The 14186-nt window shown below is 42.6% G+C and overlaps 1 protein-coding gene across 1 annotated transcript; it reads right to left on the bottom strand.

The window, feature by feature from the left end:
- Positions 1-4351: 4351 nt before the first annotated feature.
- RPL23 (ribosomal protein L23) lies at positions 4352-12991 on the bottom strand. The gene is made up of 5 exons (XM_086924325.1): positions 12864-12991; positions 11262-11345; positions 10027-10155; positions 5953-6066; positions 4352-4478 (listed from the first exon to the last, which is right to left on the bottom strand). The coding sequence occupies exons 1-5, from the start codon at positions 12874-12876 to the stop codon at positions 4396-4398; spliced, it is 423 nt and encodes a 140-aa protein (XP_086780451.1). The 5' UTR covers positions 12877-12991; the 3' UTR covers positions 4352-4395.
- Positions 12992-14186: the final 1195 nt, after the last annotated feature.

Below are 14186 nucleotides of genomic sequence, written 5' to 3'. Positions count from 1 at the left end.
TTCGTATTACCAAGGCAGTGCCTTCAATAAAATATTCCTAGTTAAGCTTCTTTACCAATGCCTTTTTTAGAGTACCCTCTCAAACTTTTTATCCCACTTACAGTGCTAGATAGCACACCTATGCATGTAGGCCCCATTGCCAAAGTGTTTCTGTGCTTGAAGAATATTTGCATGCACTTCCATTTCTACCCATGTCATACGTGCCAACACACCTGTCTCAGCAGAGTGACTTACAATTTTTTTAACCCCCTTACAGCTTTGTTTTTGCTGTCTCCTCCCTAAAATTTCCTCCAAATCAATGCAAGTAAAATAAATTCCGCTGATATTTTTTAATGTCCCTCTTTCCTTAAATGTTGGCATTATGCCGTACTTGGTATTTTACTACCCTGTGCTCAAGGAGAGAGCAGGCCTGTCTGGAACTGTGTATCTACTTAAAAAATGTGTTCTGGAAGTACCTATGATTTAAGTACAAATGTCAATATATAATAATACTTAGTGTATTTAATAGACAGGACAAGTGTACTTTCCTGATAACTTGCATTGGTGTAAAATGCATTTGGAAAAAAGGAAACTATTAACAAGTCTAACAAAATAAAACCAGCATCTTCTGCTTACATTGAGAGTGTTGGAACGTGGGGATCCAGTGAAATATGGAGGTTATCTCCCTTGAAATGCCATCAATTAAGCACAACAATTACAGCTTTAGGCAGGTCACTGACAAATCATCGACATTATGCGTTTTAGTCTTGTAACTGAAGCCAACAGACCCTTAATTATTAAATGCATTAAAGTGCTTGGTGTGCGGCTCCCCTGGATAAGTTTCATGACTCCCCAGGGAGCCATGGCACAGTTTGGGAACCACTGGTCTAATGAATGGAACACTCTAAGAGGGAAGCACATGAGACTTCAGCTCATTTATGGTGAACTCCAACGATGTTAGGAGCTCAACGTCATCTGGAAGTGGTCTATGGTTCATTGCAACAAGTTCTCTTTCGGCAGTCAGTCATCGAAGTATGGGAGTGTTGAAACTCCCAAGGTGTTAAGACGGACAGGAACCACTGCCATCACTTTCATGAACACCCACTGTTGCAGATGGGAAGCATGGGAAATTGAAGGTGTTCTTGGCTCACTTTGAATCACAGGCAATGTCTGTGGGACTACAAGTGGGGCATATGAAAATATGCATCCTGCAAGTTAAAGGACACCATCTAATCTACTGAGACCACAGCAGATAGAATGCGACTAAATGTAAGCATTTTGAACTTCCACCATAAGGCATTCAGAGGTCAAAGTTCCAGGATAGGCCTAACAGTCCTGTCTTTTTTCGGGAAAAGGAAATAACATGAATAACAACCCTCCCACTCTCCAAATCCAGTACCCATTTGATGGCACCATTGGAGAGCAAGAGGTGCACTTCCTCAAGAAGGATGAACAGAAGCTCCTCTTAAATTCTAGTGGGGGAAGAATATGGGGTGGAAACTTTAATATCTTGCTGGTCATGTCCCATAGGTTATCAAAAAACAATGGTCCTTGACCAAAATAAATTTAGAGATTTAATCACACTTGTAGTCATTAATTACTTCGTTTGAGCCTTCATTCAATTGCTCCTAGTATATAATCCAAAATTCTTTATAAAACTGCAAGACCCAACACAATCACTTGGAGAATTAGTTCATGTAAATTCTACCAGACATGTATGTTCCTTTTATAATTCAAAGGTTCAAATACAGTTTTTTATTTTCAATATTTAAGTACGAAATTGAGAGTGCTCATAAGAACGTGCATAGAGGTAGTGCTCACTTTACTTGGATCTGTGGGTCTTTTACTTTTCTTCGGAAAAAACATCTCCAATGCACTACCCGATAGGTACTCACCAGATAAGCCCTGTTCTCATCATCGGCGGTCATCAAGCCAAAAGTAAATGTGTTCAAAACAAACAGTGAGTGCAGTGAAAAACATGTGAGAAAATAATCAGGTGTGTTTAAAAAGCATAGGTATACACGATTACTGACTCTTTATTTCAGCTTTGTGCAACCTATTAAGTTAAAAAGCAAGATTGGTTGCTAGACATGCATATCAATTACCACAAGCCTTGTGGTAACTTGAACACATTTACTTTTGGCTTGATGACCGCCGATGAGGAGAACAGGGCTTATCTGGTGAGTACCTATCAGGTATCCCGATGGTGTTTCGCCCGTGATTACCACAAGCCTTGTGGTAACTGGAACACATTTACTTTTGGCTTGATGACCGCCGATGATGAGAACTGGGCTTATCTGGCGAGTACCTATCAGGTATCCCGATGGTGGTTCGCCCGTGATTACCACAAGCCTTGTGGTAACTGGAACACATTTACTTTTGGCTTGATGACCGCCGATGATGAGAACTGGGCTTATCTGGCGAGTACCTATCAGGTATCCCGATGGTGGTTCGCCCGTGAGGGGTCATCTCGCCTTTGCACATTTTTTTCCACAGTAGCACGCACCGTTTGGTGTTGCTTGATAGACGGTCGTATTTGGGATGGAGGCTTTTTAAAAACGGTGGTAAACGTAGCACAGCCGGATGTCAGATATGACCATGCGCCTCGCTAGTCTCAGAGATGACAGTAAGAGGCACTTACATTTGCGCTGACGACCCTGAAAATGAGTTAGAGTTAAACTACTAGTCTTCCAAGGATCGTATTGTTTTTTACGAACCCCGTAGTCAACCTTTCCTCTCCTCGATTAGGAGAGTATTTGGACACGCTGCGTTTCTTCAAAATGATTTGCACCTTTGGCCTAATAGCCATTAATTTTTACATACCCCCCAGCATCTCTTCGAATTTGAATAAAAGCATGGGGAACGATTTGGTAGATAAGGAGTAAAAATAGATATAATTCACTCGATCCTTATACCTTTGATTAGCTGTTTGGACTCCTTGCTATGTTTTTAATAATTAAAAAAACGACACAAACTGCTAGGACTCCCTGCTATGCACAAATAATAACACTGCCCGTCGAGTTTCACTCCACTACCCTGGTGGTAATTTGTGGTGAAGGATTACCATTACTTACTATTAATGAGACACTGTAATAATGTTTTGCAGACAATAAAAAACATTTCTCTTACAAGTACAGACCCCAGCAAATTGCTGCATGGGTCAAAATCGGCTTTAAGCCGTAAGTATTTTGGATCAACTTATCCTTATTTTTTTACACATTCCTCACGGCAGGGTGCACCTTAGGGCGTGCATACCACCGGAGGATTACACTTCTTTGGTCCTGACGAAAGCTGAGCGACTCGGGCTCACCCATAGCAGAAATATGTCGACCATTTTTTCACCCTGTGGACTAGGTGTCTTTAATTACTGAGACCCACCCTATGCTTCCACTCTAAATTGTTTTTAACCAGTGCTGGTTGGACTCTGAATAAAATAGTTTACCGTCACAACTACGCACTTTAACTTTTCAAAATTATTTGCACTCACTTAGCACAATTTGGTTTTTTTGTTTGCACCCTCACTCACAACAACCAGCTCCGCTGCAAAACAGGCGTCGTAGCACACTGGAAAGACGCTAGGTCTTTCCAGTGGGAACCCAGTGATGAAGCAAGTCACCACTAGGTGGTGAGTGAGGGTTCTTACTTAACCTATTTTTGGTTTTCCTTCTTCACTTGTTGTCTCTTACCACGTCAAGAGTTTTCCCTTGTAAGTGGTATTCTGTTCTATCACTCTTCAGTTGTTTATTTAACTATTCCTTAGGGGTAAGAGAGTGAATTGTCATACCCTTACTCTCCTTTTGTTTATTTGTAGTAATGAACAGGAGCACAACAATCAAAACTTAAAAGAAATTTCTCTTTCGGGTAGCCGTGCGCTTTTTTTACATTTCATTCATCCATCCATCCATCCATCCTTGGGGCCTTCATTCAATGATACAGCTGAGAAGTAATCCAATGATACAGCTGAGAAGTAATCCAATGGCCGTGACAATGTAAAAGCTATCCTCATGGCTAAATACACCTGAACTATTATTTCGGTCTCTTTAAAGACTCTGCACCGATCAGTATTACTTATTTGACCCCATTGCTTATTTGTATTACTTGTATTTTTGATTTACATGATTGGCTTTGCCCCCACCTTTTGTACTGCTAGCTTTAATGACTTACCTGTTCGACTATACTCCCTCATGTACCCCTTCCTTTGTAAAGCACTCTGATATCTGCAAAGATCTTGTCCGCGCTATATAAAACTTTCAAAATAAAATAATAAATAAAATGTCAGATGCCATCAGAGAGATGTCCTTGTTTGGTCAGTACTCCTTTAGCATCGCAAAAAAAAAAAACCACAAAAAAAAAAAACACCAAGTCTAAGGAGTTGGTGGAACCACTTTTTATTTTTACAAGCAGGAAGGCAAAAGTTTATGCAATGCTGCCAGCGTTGGAGGCTATCCTCGGCCAAAGATCCGCACATTCCTTTGCAACAGGGCCCGTGATTGCAGAACCTGGAGGAGAAGAGGAGGTCAGTCTTGAATTTCCACAATAACAGACTTGACAACTCATATCAAAAATAAATCAGCGAGAGACTAGTACATCCAGTCAAAGCCCACAAGCTATGTTTTCAGCAATCGTATAACACTCTTTAACACGTGTAGAGCACTAATGGGCTCTTCCAATTAACTGGAGTCATTGTGGTTTATCACGACACTGGTTTAGAGAACATCGGACTACCCAGTGTGGTGTTAAGCAGTGGTTTGCATGTAAATTTAATAATGGCCCGGAAAGGACGGGACTGATTGTCAGACATTTCTGAATAATGTGTTTGTGTTAGCAAAGAACTTCGACCCTTGCCTCGATGCACTGGGGTCCGTGAGTGGTCTATCGCTTAGTCCAATGAAAGAAGACAGGCATCGTTCGATTATCTGGCATCAGTACAGAGTTGATACTGTGTGGGTTTAATGTGGAGATTTAAGAGATGCTAATTTACAGTAGCATAGATTAGCACACGATATACCCTGGAGCAGGGAGGAGCATGTGGTAGGTCCATGTTTCTTATTGTGCTGTGAGGCATATGTACGTGCGAGACGGAGTACGATGCAATGGCTGCCTGGTGACCCGTGGTATTTTAGTCTTCAGAGTACTACGATATAAAATAATCTGCACATTTGAATGAATTATACTCTGCTGATCCATGCAGCGCGTTATAGCCTCACTCCAACATGTGGAAGACAAACCCGCTTGAAGCAAATTAAAGCCTGATCTGTCACACTGCGGATTGAGGTCAACGGCACATGCAGCCGCCACCTCACCCAAGAGCAGGGTTATTTCTTTGTCCTTCCACGACAACTCACTGAGGCCACTGCAGAGGCCGAGCAAGTGCTTTTTAGAAGGGATCTGAGAAGATGGGATAATTTCCAAAGCTCGACATAGACCATGGTAAAGAGTTCATCCGCTATAACACTGGTTTAACGTGTATGTGCCATGTCAGTGATAGTTGAAGAAACCGGTTACATGCCAGTATTAGTACCCACTGAAGGAAACCGAATTAGAAGCACAGGCTTTAGTCAGAATAATCCTGGGCTTTTAAGCTTAGTTTCTAAAATATTAATTAACAAAATTGGCTTTTTAGCATCTTTACAGGACTTGAAACCCAAAACATAGTACCCCATAATAGAATACGTTCTCACTATACAGGGACTAGTTTGAACTGCACACTTACCCAGTGAAATGTGTAACTCCAACAGTGCAGCTGCCCCATACTAATGCAATGCATGCACGCCATTTCATAAGAAATCCCTCAACTAGAACAAGGGACAATATATAGGAAAACTTTGGGATTATAAACACAACTAAATTTAGCACTAAACAGGGTGCTTTTTGTCTACTTTATAAAGTCCATGGTTCTACAAACCACTTTCAGATACCAGAAGCACCACCCCAGGGTTTACTACTCTGCTCATACATAAACAGGCAGCATACCTTTCATTTCTCCTTTGTTATTTACTATCACCCCTGCATTGTCTTCAAAATATAGGAATATGCCATCTTTCCTCCGATAGGATTTCCGCTGCCGTATCACCACCGCCGGATGCACTGAGAAAGGAAACAATGTGAATTGTAAATATTATGCATTGAGGACAATGGAGGGGAATAGCTAACAATACTGACTAGGGTACTCTCACCTCCAATTACAGCTATTCCCTAAAACTGCACAAAAGATCGCACTGGGAAACCCCTCTCTCAATAGTTGTTAATCTAAAATTGCTAAAAAGAGTGCCTTCGATAAGTAAAATCAATAAATTAAAATGTAAAACCCAAAACACTAATATGAAGTACCTGCAAAGCTTTTGCTGCTAATGCAAATGGGATGTGAAAAATATAAATACAAATAAACACAAAATCTATAATCTCCAGTATAGAGAATATGCTAACTTTTGGTAAGTGATCCAATGCACAGGTGGTCATGAATACTTCGGTCTGATCGCAGGCCAGCTCATTTTCATATACATTTTAAGTTAATGCATCACAGATTTGCAGCTTTCCCAGCAAAAGACCGGGCACCAGCATGGGCTATGCCTTTTGACATTTCAACATGCAGCCAAGGGCTAATTTACTGCCTGAATGGCGAACACCCAAAATTAAATTGCAGATGTGTGAAAGCTTTTTACCTCGCTGAACAAAAGCTTTGAGGAAAGACAGCAGCGACGGCTACTCCACAATGGCAAGGGAGTGTCGCCCATCTGTCTGGCGCAGAGCCAGCAGAAAAAATAAAGATGCTCTAGCAGTTTTATTTTTCATTTGCCAGCTTTTGCATGGAGGGACGGGGCATTGGAGGAGGAGTGCATGAGCACTTCCTAGTCCTCAAGTGCGTTTGGCCAACTGTCTCAGGGTGACCAAAACACACATGCGCACTTAGGTTTCAGAAGCCAGGTTGGATAAACCCGCACGGACTCCCTAGACTGAGCAGGGTGTCTTTTCCGCCCGCTCAGACCAATCCTTGTGCTGCTTTGCAGCACAGGGATTGGCTGGGAGTCTGTTCCAGGGGCTGCTGGGACCCAGGAAACAGCCACAAACACTGGAGGTAGCGTCAAGTACGCTTTTAAAATTATTAATGCCCCTGCAGTCCCTCACCCGCCCCACCACCACCCTTTGTTACTGGGGGCCGCTACTTAAAGACAGCAAATTGATGGTTCATTAAAGACTCTTAGCGTTGTGGCACAAAAATAGAGCATTTTTACATATGCAGGTAACGGTCTTTATTTTCTGAAACCCCCATGCACGTTAATGTTCAACGTTTGAATTGTTGTAGCGGTTTTAATTAAGTTGCATTAAATTACAGATCTTTGAAGAGAAAATATATACATCACAAAAATAAACCTAGCCTCCACATCAGCTTTTTTTGTTAAGCGCTTGTTAAACAAGGAGTATTTCTTCCATGGCATTGGCATCAATACAGCTACCTCTCAGTCAGAATGATACTGGAGGCATTTGTTGGGCACAGCTTGCGCTGAAATTAAGAGGCCTTTCATATACTGCTGGTTGCTCCTCTGCACACAAACTGCAGCAGAAACTACCGACACGACCGGGTATCTTCAGATTGTGCCCACAGTCAACATAAAACCCAGATCCCACAGAATAGCAGCTGTTGAGTCCGCCTTGAGTCCCCATCTTTCCAAAGACGATACACAGGTACACCTAAACCCAATCAACTGCTCCCACGAATATCCAGCATGTAACGCTACAATTTCAAGCACTTAGTCCATGTGTCTTATTTTAAAATTATGAACGAGTGCATTAAACACCCACAAAGATATCCTTAGTCTCTTTACTGCAATATAACCAGGGCCACAGGATTTAAGCTGCAGGGTTGACTAAAGTATGCAACACATCTTTTACAGCATTATTTTTTTTTTACAACTATTAATACTGCCTGGGTAAATATGTCACTTCATTAGTACCAGTTTAACAACTAAATAGAGAAGTAAGTAACTGAAAGATGACAAGTTAACATTGTATTGTATTGTATATTGGATTTATATAGCGCTTATCACCCAGGGGTCTCTAAGCGCTTGCCTTGGGAACCCGTCCTAGCTTTTTCCTGTGAGATAGCCCCTACAGGGCATCCCCAAGGTGAAAGCCAGGCATCCCAACGCGGGGGTCCGATGTGGAGATTAAGCAAGCTTAATGCCCAGAGTTGCAGAGTGTGAACTCATGATTAGGTCAGGCACCGAAGCGAGAATTATCGAGTCCGTGGACATTTGAGCTCAAGACCCTGCCGCGTCGGGAATTGAAACCTGGTCCCGGGTCTGACCTCTGCTTCAGGGTCTGCCTGCTCTAACCAGTGAGCCACACTTCTCCACATTTGCAAAGGGCCTTCCACTGTGTGCCAACAGGTCACCATGTTTTCAGTAACTTTTGATCCATTTGAGCTGCAAACAATTTTGTTTAAGCCTGCCGATTATGCAGCAGATAGGTCATGTGACAAATGCAGCAAATCTGTAATTATGCAGAAAAAGAGCTGTGACCGCAATTCCAGTGGCACTGAATATAAAGAACAAGCTGATTAGCCACTAAATTTCAGGGCAAATGTAGCAAATAAAAATGAATACATTTATCAAGCGCCAAGACACCCATGGGTATACGTGCGCTAAAGAAATTTAAAACATATCAAGCAGCTTTCTTTTAGTACTATTTGATTGAGGCACCAAGCAGTCCGAGATTTAGGCTGGTTGTGTGCTTCCCCTCCCCAATTTCAGAAAATTTAAGACAGAATGTAATATTGTTTGGCATCACTAATTAGTTAAGAGTATCAAGTGCGAAGGCGCCCCAAGTATAATTAAGATACTACTGCTTATCCAGAACGTTGCAATACATAAAAATTATCTATTGACTGTTCCAAGTAAATGGAATCAACATAACACTTCCAACCTGCAGATTGAGCTTAACAAAATCACACAACCCCATCCCGCCCCAAAACAGTATTTGTAGGCATTGCCTAGGCAGTGCTTGCGGTCTCTTCAAGACATGCTGTATTCAGGATATGGGTATGAAGCTCTGCCCATTTTTTTTATTGGCCAGTCACTGTCCTTTATAAAAGGTGGCGGGTTTTCATTGGTCAATAGGCTTGGTAGTCCCTCCTTAGTACCGCCTTTTCTCTTCTTTTAACCTCCCATGAGTTCACTCCCAGTTACATGTGTTGCTACTCAATACCCTTTTAATTGTAGCCTTGAGGCAATATTTTCTTAAATGCCTTTCTCCTGCCTGCGACCGGTTCCTCCAGCAGCCCCTTTTTTATTTAACCAGTGCGGCATACCTTATTGGCAGCCACACCTTTTTTTTTATAATTGCCATCGATGAAGCGCCTGTATGCATTTTTTAGTTACATCACCACCCACCCAAAATAACCAACCCTATATTCAGCTTTAGGATAGCGTAATGACTGTTTTTACTGCTTTATGACAGTTAAAACTTCTGTTAATAGAGAAAACAAAAAATAAATAAATAGTTGGTAAACATTGATAAATGTCTTTGCACCTCCGAGAATCTCAAGTTGTGTGAAAGATCAGCAGGGTTATTCTCTCCATAATGCCAATTGTCAATAGAAAAGTTCTTAAAAAGCCCCCTGTAAGACCCTGGTTATATTTCTGATTCCAGTGATTCCAATGGCTTTGCAAGAAATTCCTAAATTAGGTGACAACTAGCGTGATTAGAACACCAGATAGTAATAGGAATGTAATTTTGCATTTTTACCATTTCCTTACTTTTGAAGCGATCTCGGCAGCCTCGCTTTAGCTGAAGATGCTTAAAGCTAAAGCATGGGTGCTGCAATGTATCGGGAATGCATTCGCTCTCACATTTCTGAAGCCTTAAGCTATTTGCACTGCATTACTATTAGCAACGCCAATAGCTCAAACTTTCAGGATTGCACGACCTATTGCATTGCTTATGTTTTTGTTAACAAGTCACTAGGTTACTGAAGAGAAACCAAGGCAAGTGTTTTAACAGAAGGGGCGAGAGCAAGGTCTGACACTTGACACACTACTGTGTACTCACCCTTTTTTCTGAGTTCTGGTTTTCCTTTCTTCACTGTGGCCATCACCATGTCACCAACACCCGCAGCTGGCAATCTGTTCAGGCGACCCTTTATTCCTTTAACAGAGATGATGTACAGGTTCTTCGCCCCTGGAAAAGATCATGTGCCAGATAAGCAACATTAAAAACTCTCTAAACTCTATCGACCATAAAAAGTACACAGCACATCAGTAGACAGATTATGTGTACAATCTATAAAGAAACAAATTTATGGGCACATCCAAAAGAACAGTAGAAAACGTATCCCGTCACTGATTGAGGTCAACAGCACATGTAGCTACCACCTCACCCAAAAGCAACGTTGTTTCTTTGCCCTTCCACGACAACTCACTGGAGCCACAGGAGAGACTGAGCAAGTGCTTTTTAGAAGGGGTGTTTATGATCATCAACAAACGCAAGTTCATTTAAAACCACACAATGCAAAATCCAAACGCATAACAATTTGAACAATAATGAAGCTACTGCACATTCGTAAAGCTTCTGGCTGCTATCTACAATTCAGACTACATCATCTCAATCTTCTTCTTAATCTACAGAGCTATCCTACTGACAACCCCCAACTTCTTCTCTGGACCAACTCTCGCCCCAAACCCCTATTAACTATCCAAGACATTAACATGGCAATAGCAGTTATGTAGTTCATATTCCTAGAAAGTAAGACGCCGATACATCGAATGGCTAGCATGCTGCACTGTAGATTCAAAACCTAAAGCGAAGATTCACAAAGACTATTATGGACCATGACTGCCTCAATATTTTTTTTAAATGCCACTGCAGGAGCCATACAATACTGTTTTGCAAAGAGCCGGCTCCACAATGTGATGCTGAATACCTTCGTAGGCACCCCCTTTCATAATCACACCTGGAAAAGATCATGTGCTATACAAGCAGCATTACAAACTGATGAGTATTTCTAAAGTTGTAAACACGGATGCAACTGTTTTTGCACATTAGCACCCATTGCACCCAGCTAAAGCTGCTGTTGCTACGAGCATTGCCGATTTTAAAAAAGAGCATAACATGTAGGAGTAACTCATTACACGTACCAAATGAGCACAAAAACAAAGTTGTTCCTCTGTAGATTGTGCACCAAATAATATTCCGCACAGAATAAACTCACACTTTCTCTTCTGGAATTAGACAACGCGTCTTAACAGCGCTTTAACAGTTGCTTTTAATCATTCACAGGGACTTACCTGTGTTATCTGCACAGTTGATCACGGCTCCCACAGGGAGCCCAAGTGAGATGCGAAACTTCGCACCCGACGAACCACCACGTCCTAAAGAAAAATAAGAATACAAATAAAAAATTAGGCCACAGCGGTAATTTTACACTGAAAACATCACTCCGATCTCCATGTAAGGTTTACAGCACAACTGCCTTCAGGCACTTTCACTGGATTTGCAATAAAACATCGAAGAATTCACACTCATGCAAGGCTGGCGCAATGGGCATGTCACGCAACGGATTGAGGTAAACTGCACTCAGCAGCCACCTCACCCAAACGCCGCGTTGTTCCTTTCCCCTTCAACGACAACTCACTGAGCCACAAGAGTCCCAGCAAGTGCTTTTTAGAAGGGGGCATTCAAAGTACCAGTTGTCCCTTTCTATTGGGGTCAATATCTCGAACAAGTTAATGTGAGGGATTAAGCACACATCAGATTTAACACCGCTTCCGCGCTCGAAACAGAAAATGAGCTAGACATGACAAATGGGGTGCAACAACTGGTCGAACTCCACAAAACTAAGTACTACTAAAAGGTTTGCACACAGACGCAACGTGTTTCGAAGCGCAAAGCATTTTAAACATTTCTGGTGCTGATAACCAGTGTTATGGGAGAATAAAGCATGTATGAACGAGTGACTTAATACCAGGGTAAGTCCAGTGTGGCAGACGTTGCTACATTATCTTTCTAATTGTGGAGTAGAAGTTACTAAGTTAAAGAATAACGTTGGATTGCAATTCAACTAACCTGTCCGACATAACCCTATAACAGTTTCTAAAACACAGAGAAAGCCTCACTAGAAAAGGTATCGACGCCCAATGAATGGTCAGAGAAGTATACGGGATCTAGGTAGTAAATTAAACGCTACTCATTGCTCGCACAAAACATTGAGACTTACTTATCACTTCCCCTCAAAGTCTAACCTGCCATTAGGACAGTGACATTCCCCAAAACATTTCCAGTAGGTTTAGCCCTAACCAATCAAATCATTCATTAAAGTTCTGTCATAAATCAGTTCCTAACAAGTTAGGAGTAAACGCCCCTGCATTGCTAGCTGGCCCCTAGCAGTTCATCAAAACGGCACAATCAGTAACTAGTCCTGACATTTCTAATAATAACACAGACATGCAACACGTTTCGGTCAATTCCAGAGTCATTAGACTGCCACCACACAAGCGCTTGCATTAAGGCAGGTATCTTCCCAAAACTGTCAACCGATAACGAGGGTACACAGACTATTCAGCTAACCCCATCCACGCTGTACCCCAAAACTGAACGCCCCCCATATTGTGGAAACACCACCTCAAACACACGCACATTTTTAAAAATCAAACCTAACCCGTCCCCCCTTCCGGATCCCCATGGGTTAAACATGGCTGCACGGAGCCCAGCACAAGAGCTTACATCGGTTAGCTGCTTTTCATCTCTGGCTGCAGCGTTCCGTAAACATATGGGCTCGTGGAGATGGCAGATGCCCTTCCCTAGCAGCTCACGCCATTACTTGCGACATTCGTGTCCCTCCCGCAAGAGATGGCAGTAGATAGCACAGCGCAGAATAAAGTTTCCCTTACCTCTCTTAGACATTTTGGTTCCCGGAAAGAGAAATCGAAGCGCAAAGGACGCTGGGATATAGAAGCGGTCGTGTTGCAGCCCGCGGCAGTCGCATGTTTGATGACGTCAGTGGTTGGAAGGCACTTCGTAATGACTGCCAAATTGCCAATCTTCCGGACGGAGGAGTGTTTATCACGGTGACGATGGACATGGCTATTTTTCCCCAGCATTAATAGCGCGAAATCGACCCGAAGCTATCAGAGCTCTTTTCAGGAGCACCAGTTGCATTACAGAGGGACACATTCATTTTTTTGCACAGGAAGATTAAGGGATTTGAGCTGAATCACAGGATGTTTGATTCTGTGTCAGGACCGGAGGCTCCGATTATGCCTCTCATTTTAAAAACCAAAATATTCTGTACGTTTTTTCTGTCTTTCTCCTTCAGGTACACGCATATAAAATAACCTGCAGCAAAAATACAAGTGACGTTAATCAGTAGAAAATGCATAATATTACATTATAAAACCTTTAATATTTAATACACTGCAAAGGTTTGTGTGTGTGTAACCAGATAGCCACAATATTGAGACAACTTGCACCTCTTCCGCATTAAACAAAGAGTGCAGGAATGCACCATGTTTACTAACATATGGCGCATACCTGCTCTCTTCCTGCACCAGCGCACTACGTGCTGCTTAGCACCAACACTAAAACCCTTGCGTCATTGTACAAGGGTGCCTGCGTTGCTGGCAGGGTTGTATTTGTGCGAGAAGGGACAGCTTTGTGCACAAAAATAACCCTTACATGCATTTTCCTCTTTCTAAGTGTGGTGCAGAATTCAGCATACGTAAAAAGAGGAACAATAAGTATATTTCTCCTAGTTGCACCTCTGTCAGGAAGGCGTACTATTTTTACACAGTCCCAGGTTTACTACTCTTGGTAAATCAGGGAACGCAGCAAAAAGCATGGGTGGTGTAGTGTTGCACTAGGTGGGCGCAACCACTATGGCCCACACCTAGTATTCCCGTGATGTTCTTTCCTCCCCTCAGGCGTGAGTTTAATGGTTCAGCCCGACGTAGATACGGAGGGCACGTTCTAGAGCTAATAAAGAGCCCAGGGCCCTGGGCGTGGCGGGCAGTGTACTGACCACCAATGCAACGACGTGTGGTCTCTAATTTGTTAGCCTGTAGGCCCGACCAGTACACTACACTGGCGACGAGGTGGTCTCGCCACCCCATCGCGTGCCACACTCCGCCCCTCTGCACCTTGCGAGCCTGCTCCCGTGGCCCCTGCAGTGTGCCCCGCTCTGCGTGCTCTGCACACCCCGCCGGCGGAGTGTTCCC

This window comes from Lissotriton vulgaris, chromosome 5 (genome assembly GCF_964263255.1).
Source record: "Lissotriton vulgaris chromosome 5, aLisVul1.2, whole genome shotgun sequence".
Taxonomy (NCBI): domain Eukaryota; kingdom Metazoa; phylum Chordata; class Amphibia; order Caudata; family Salamandridae; genus Lissotriton; species Lissotriton vulgaris.
The sequence above is the reverse complement of the archived record's forward strand: the minus strand, read 5'-3'. Positions and strand labels throughout refer to the sequence as shown.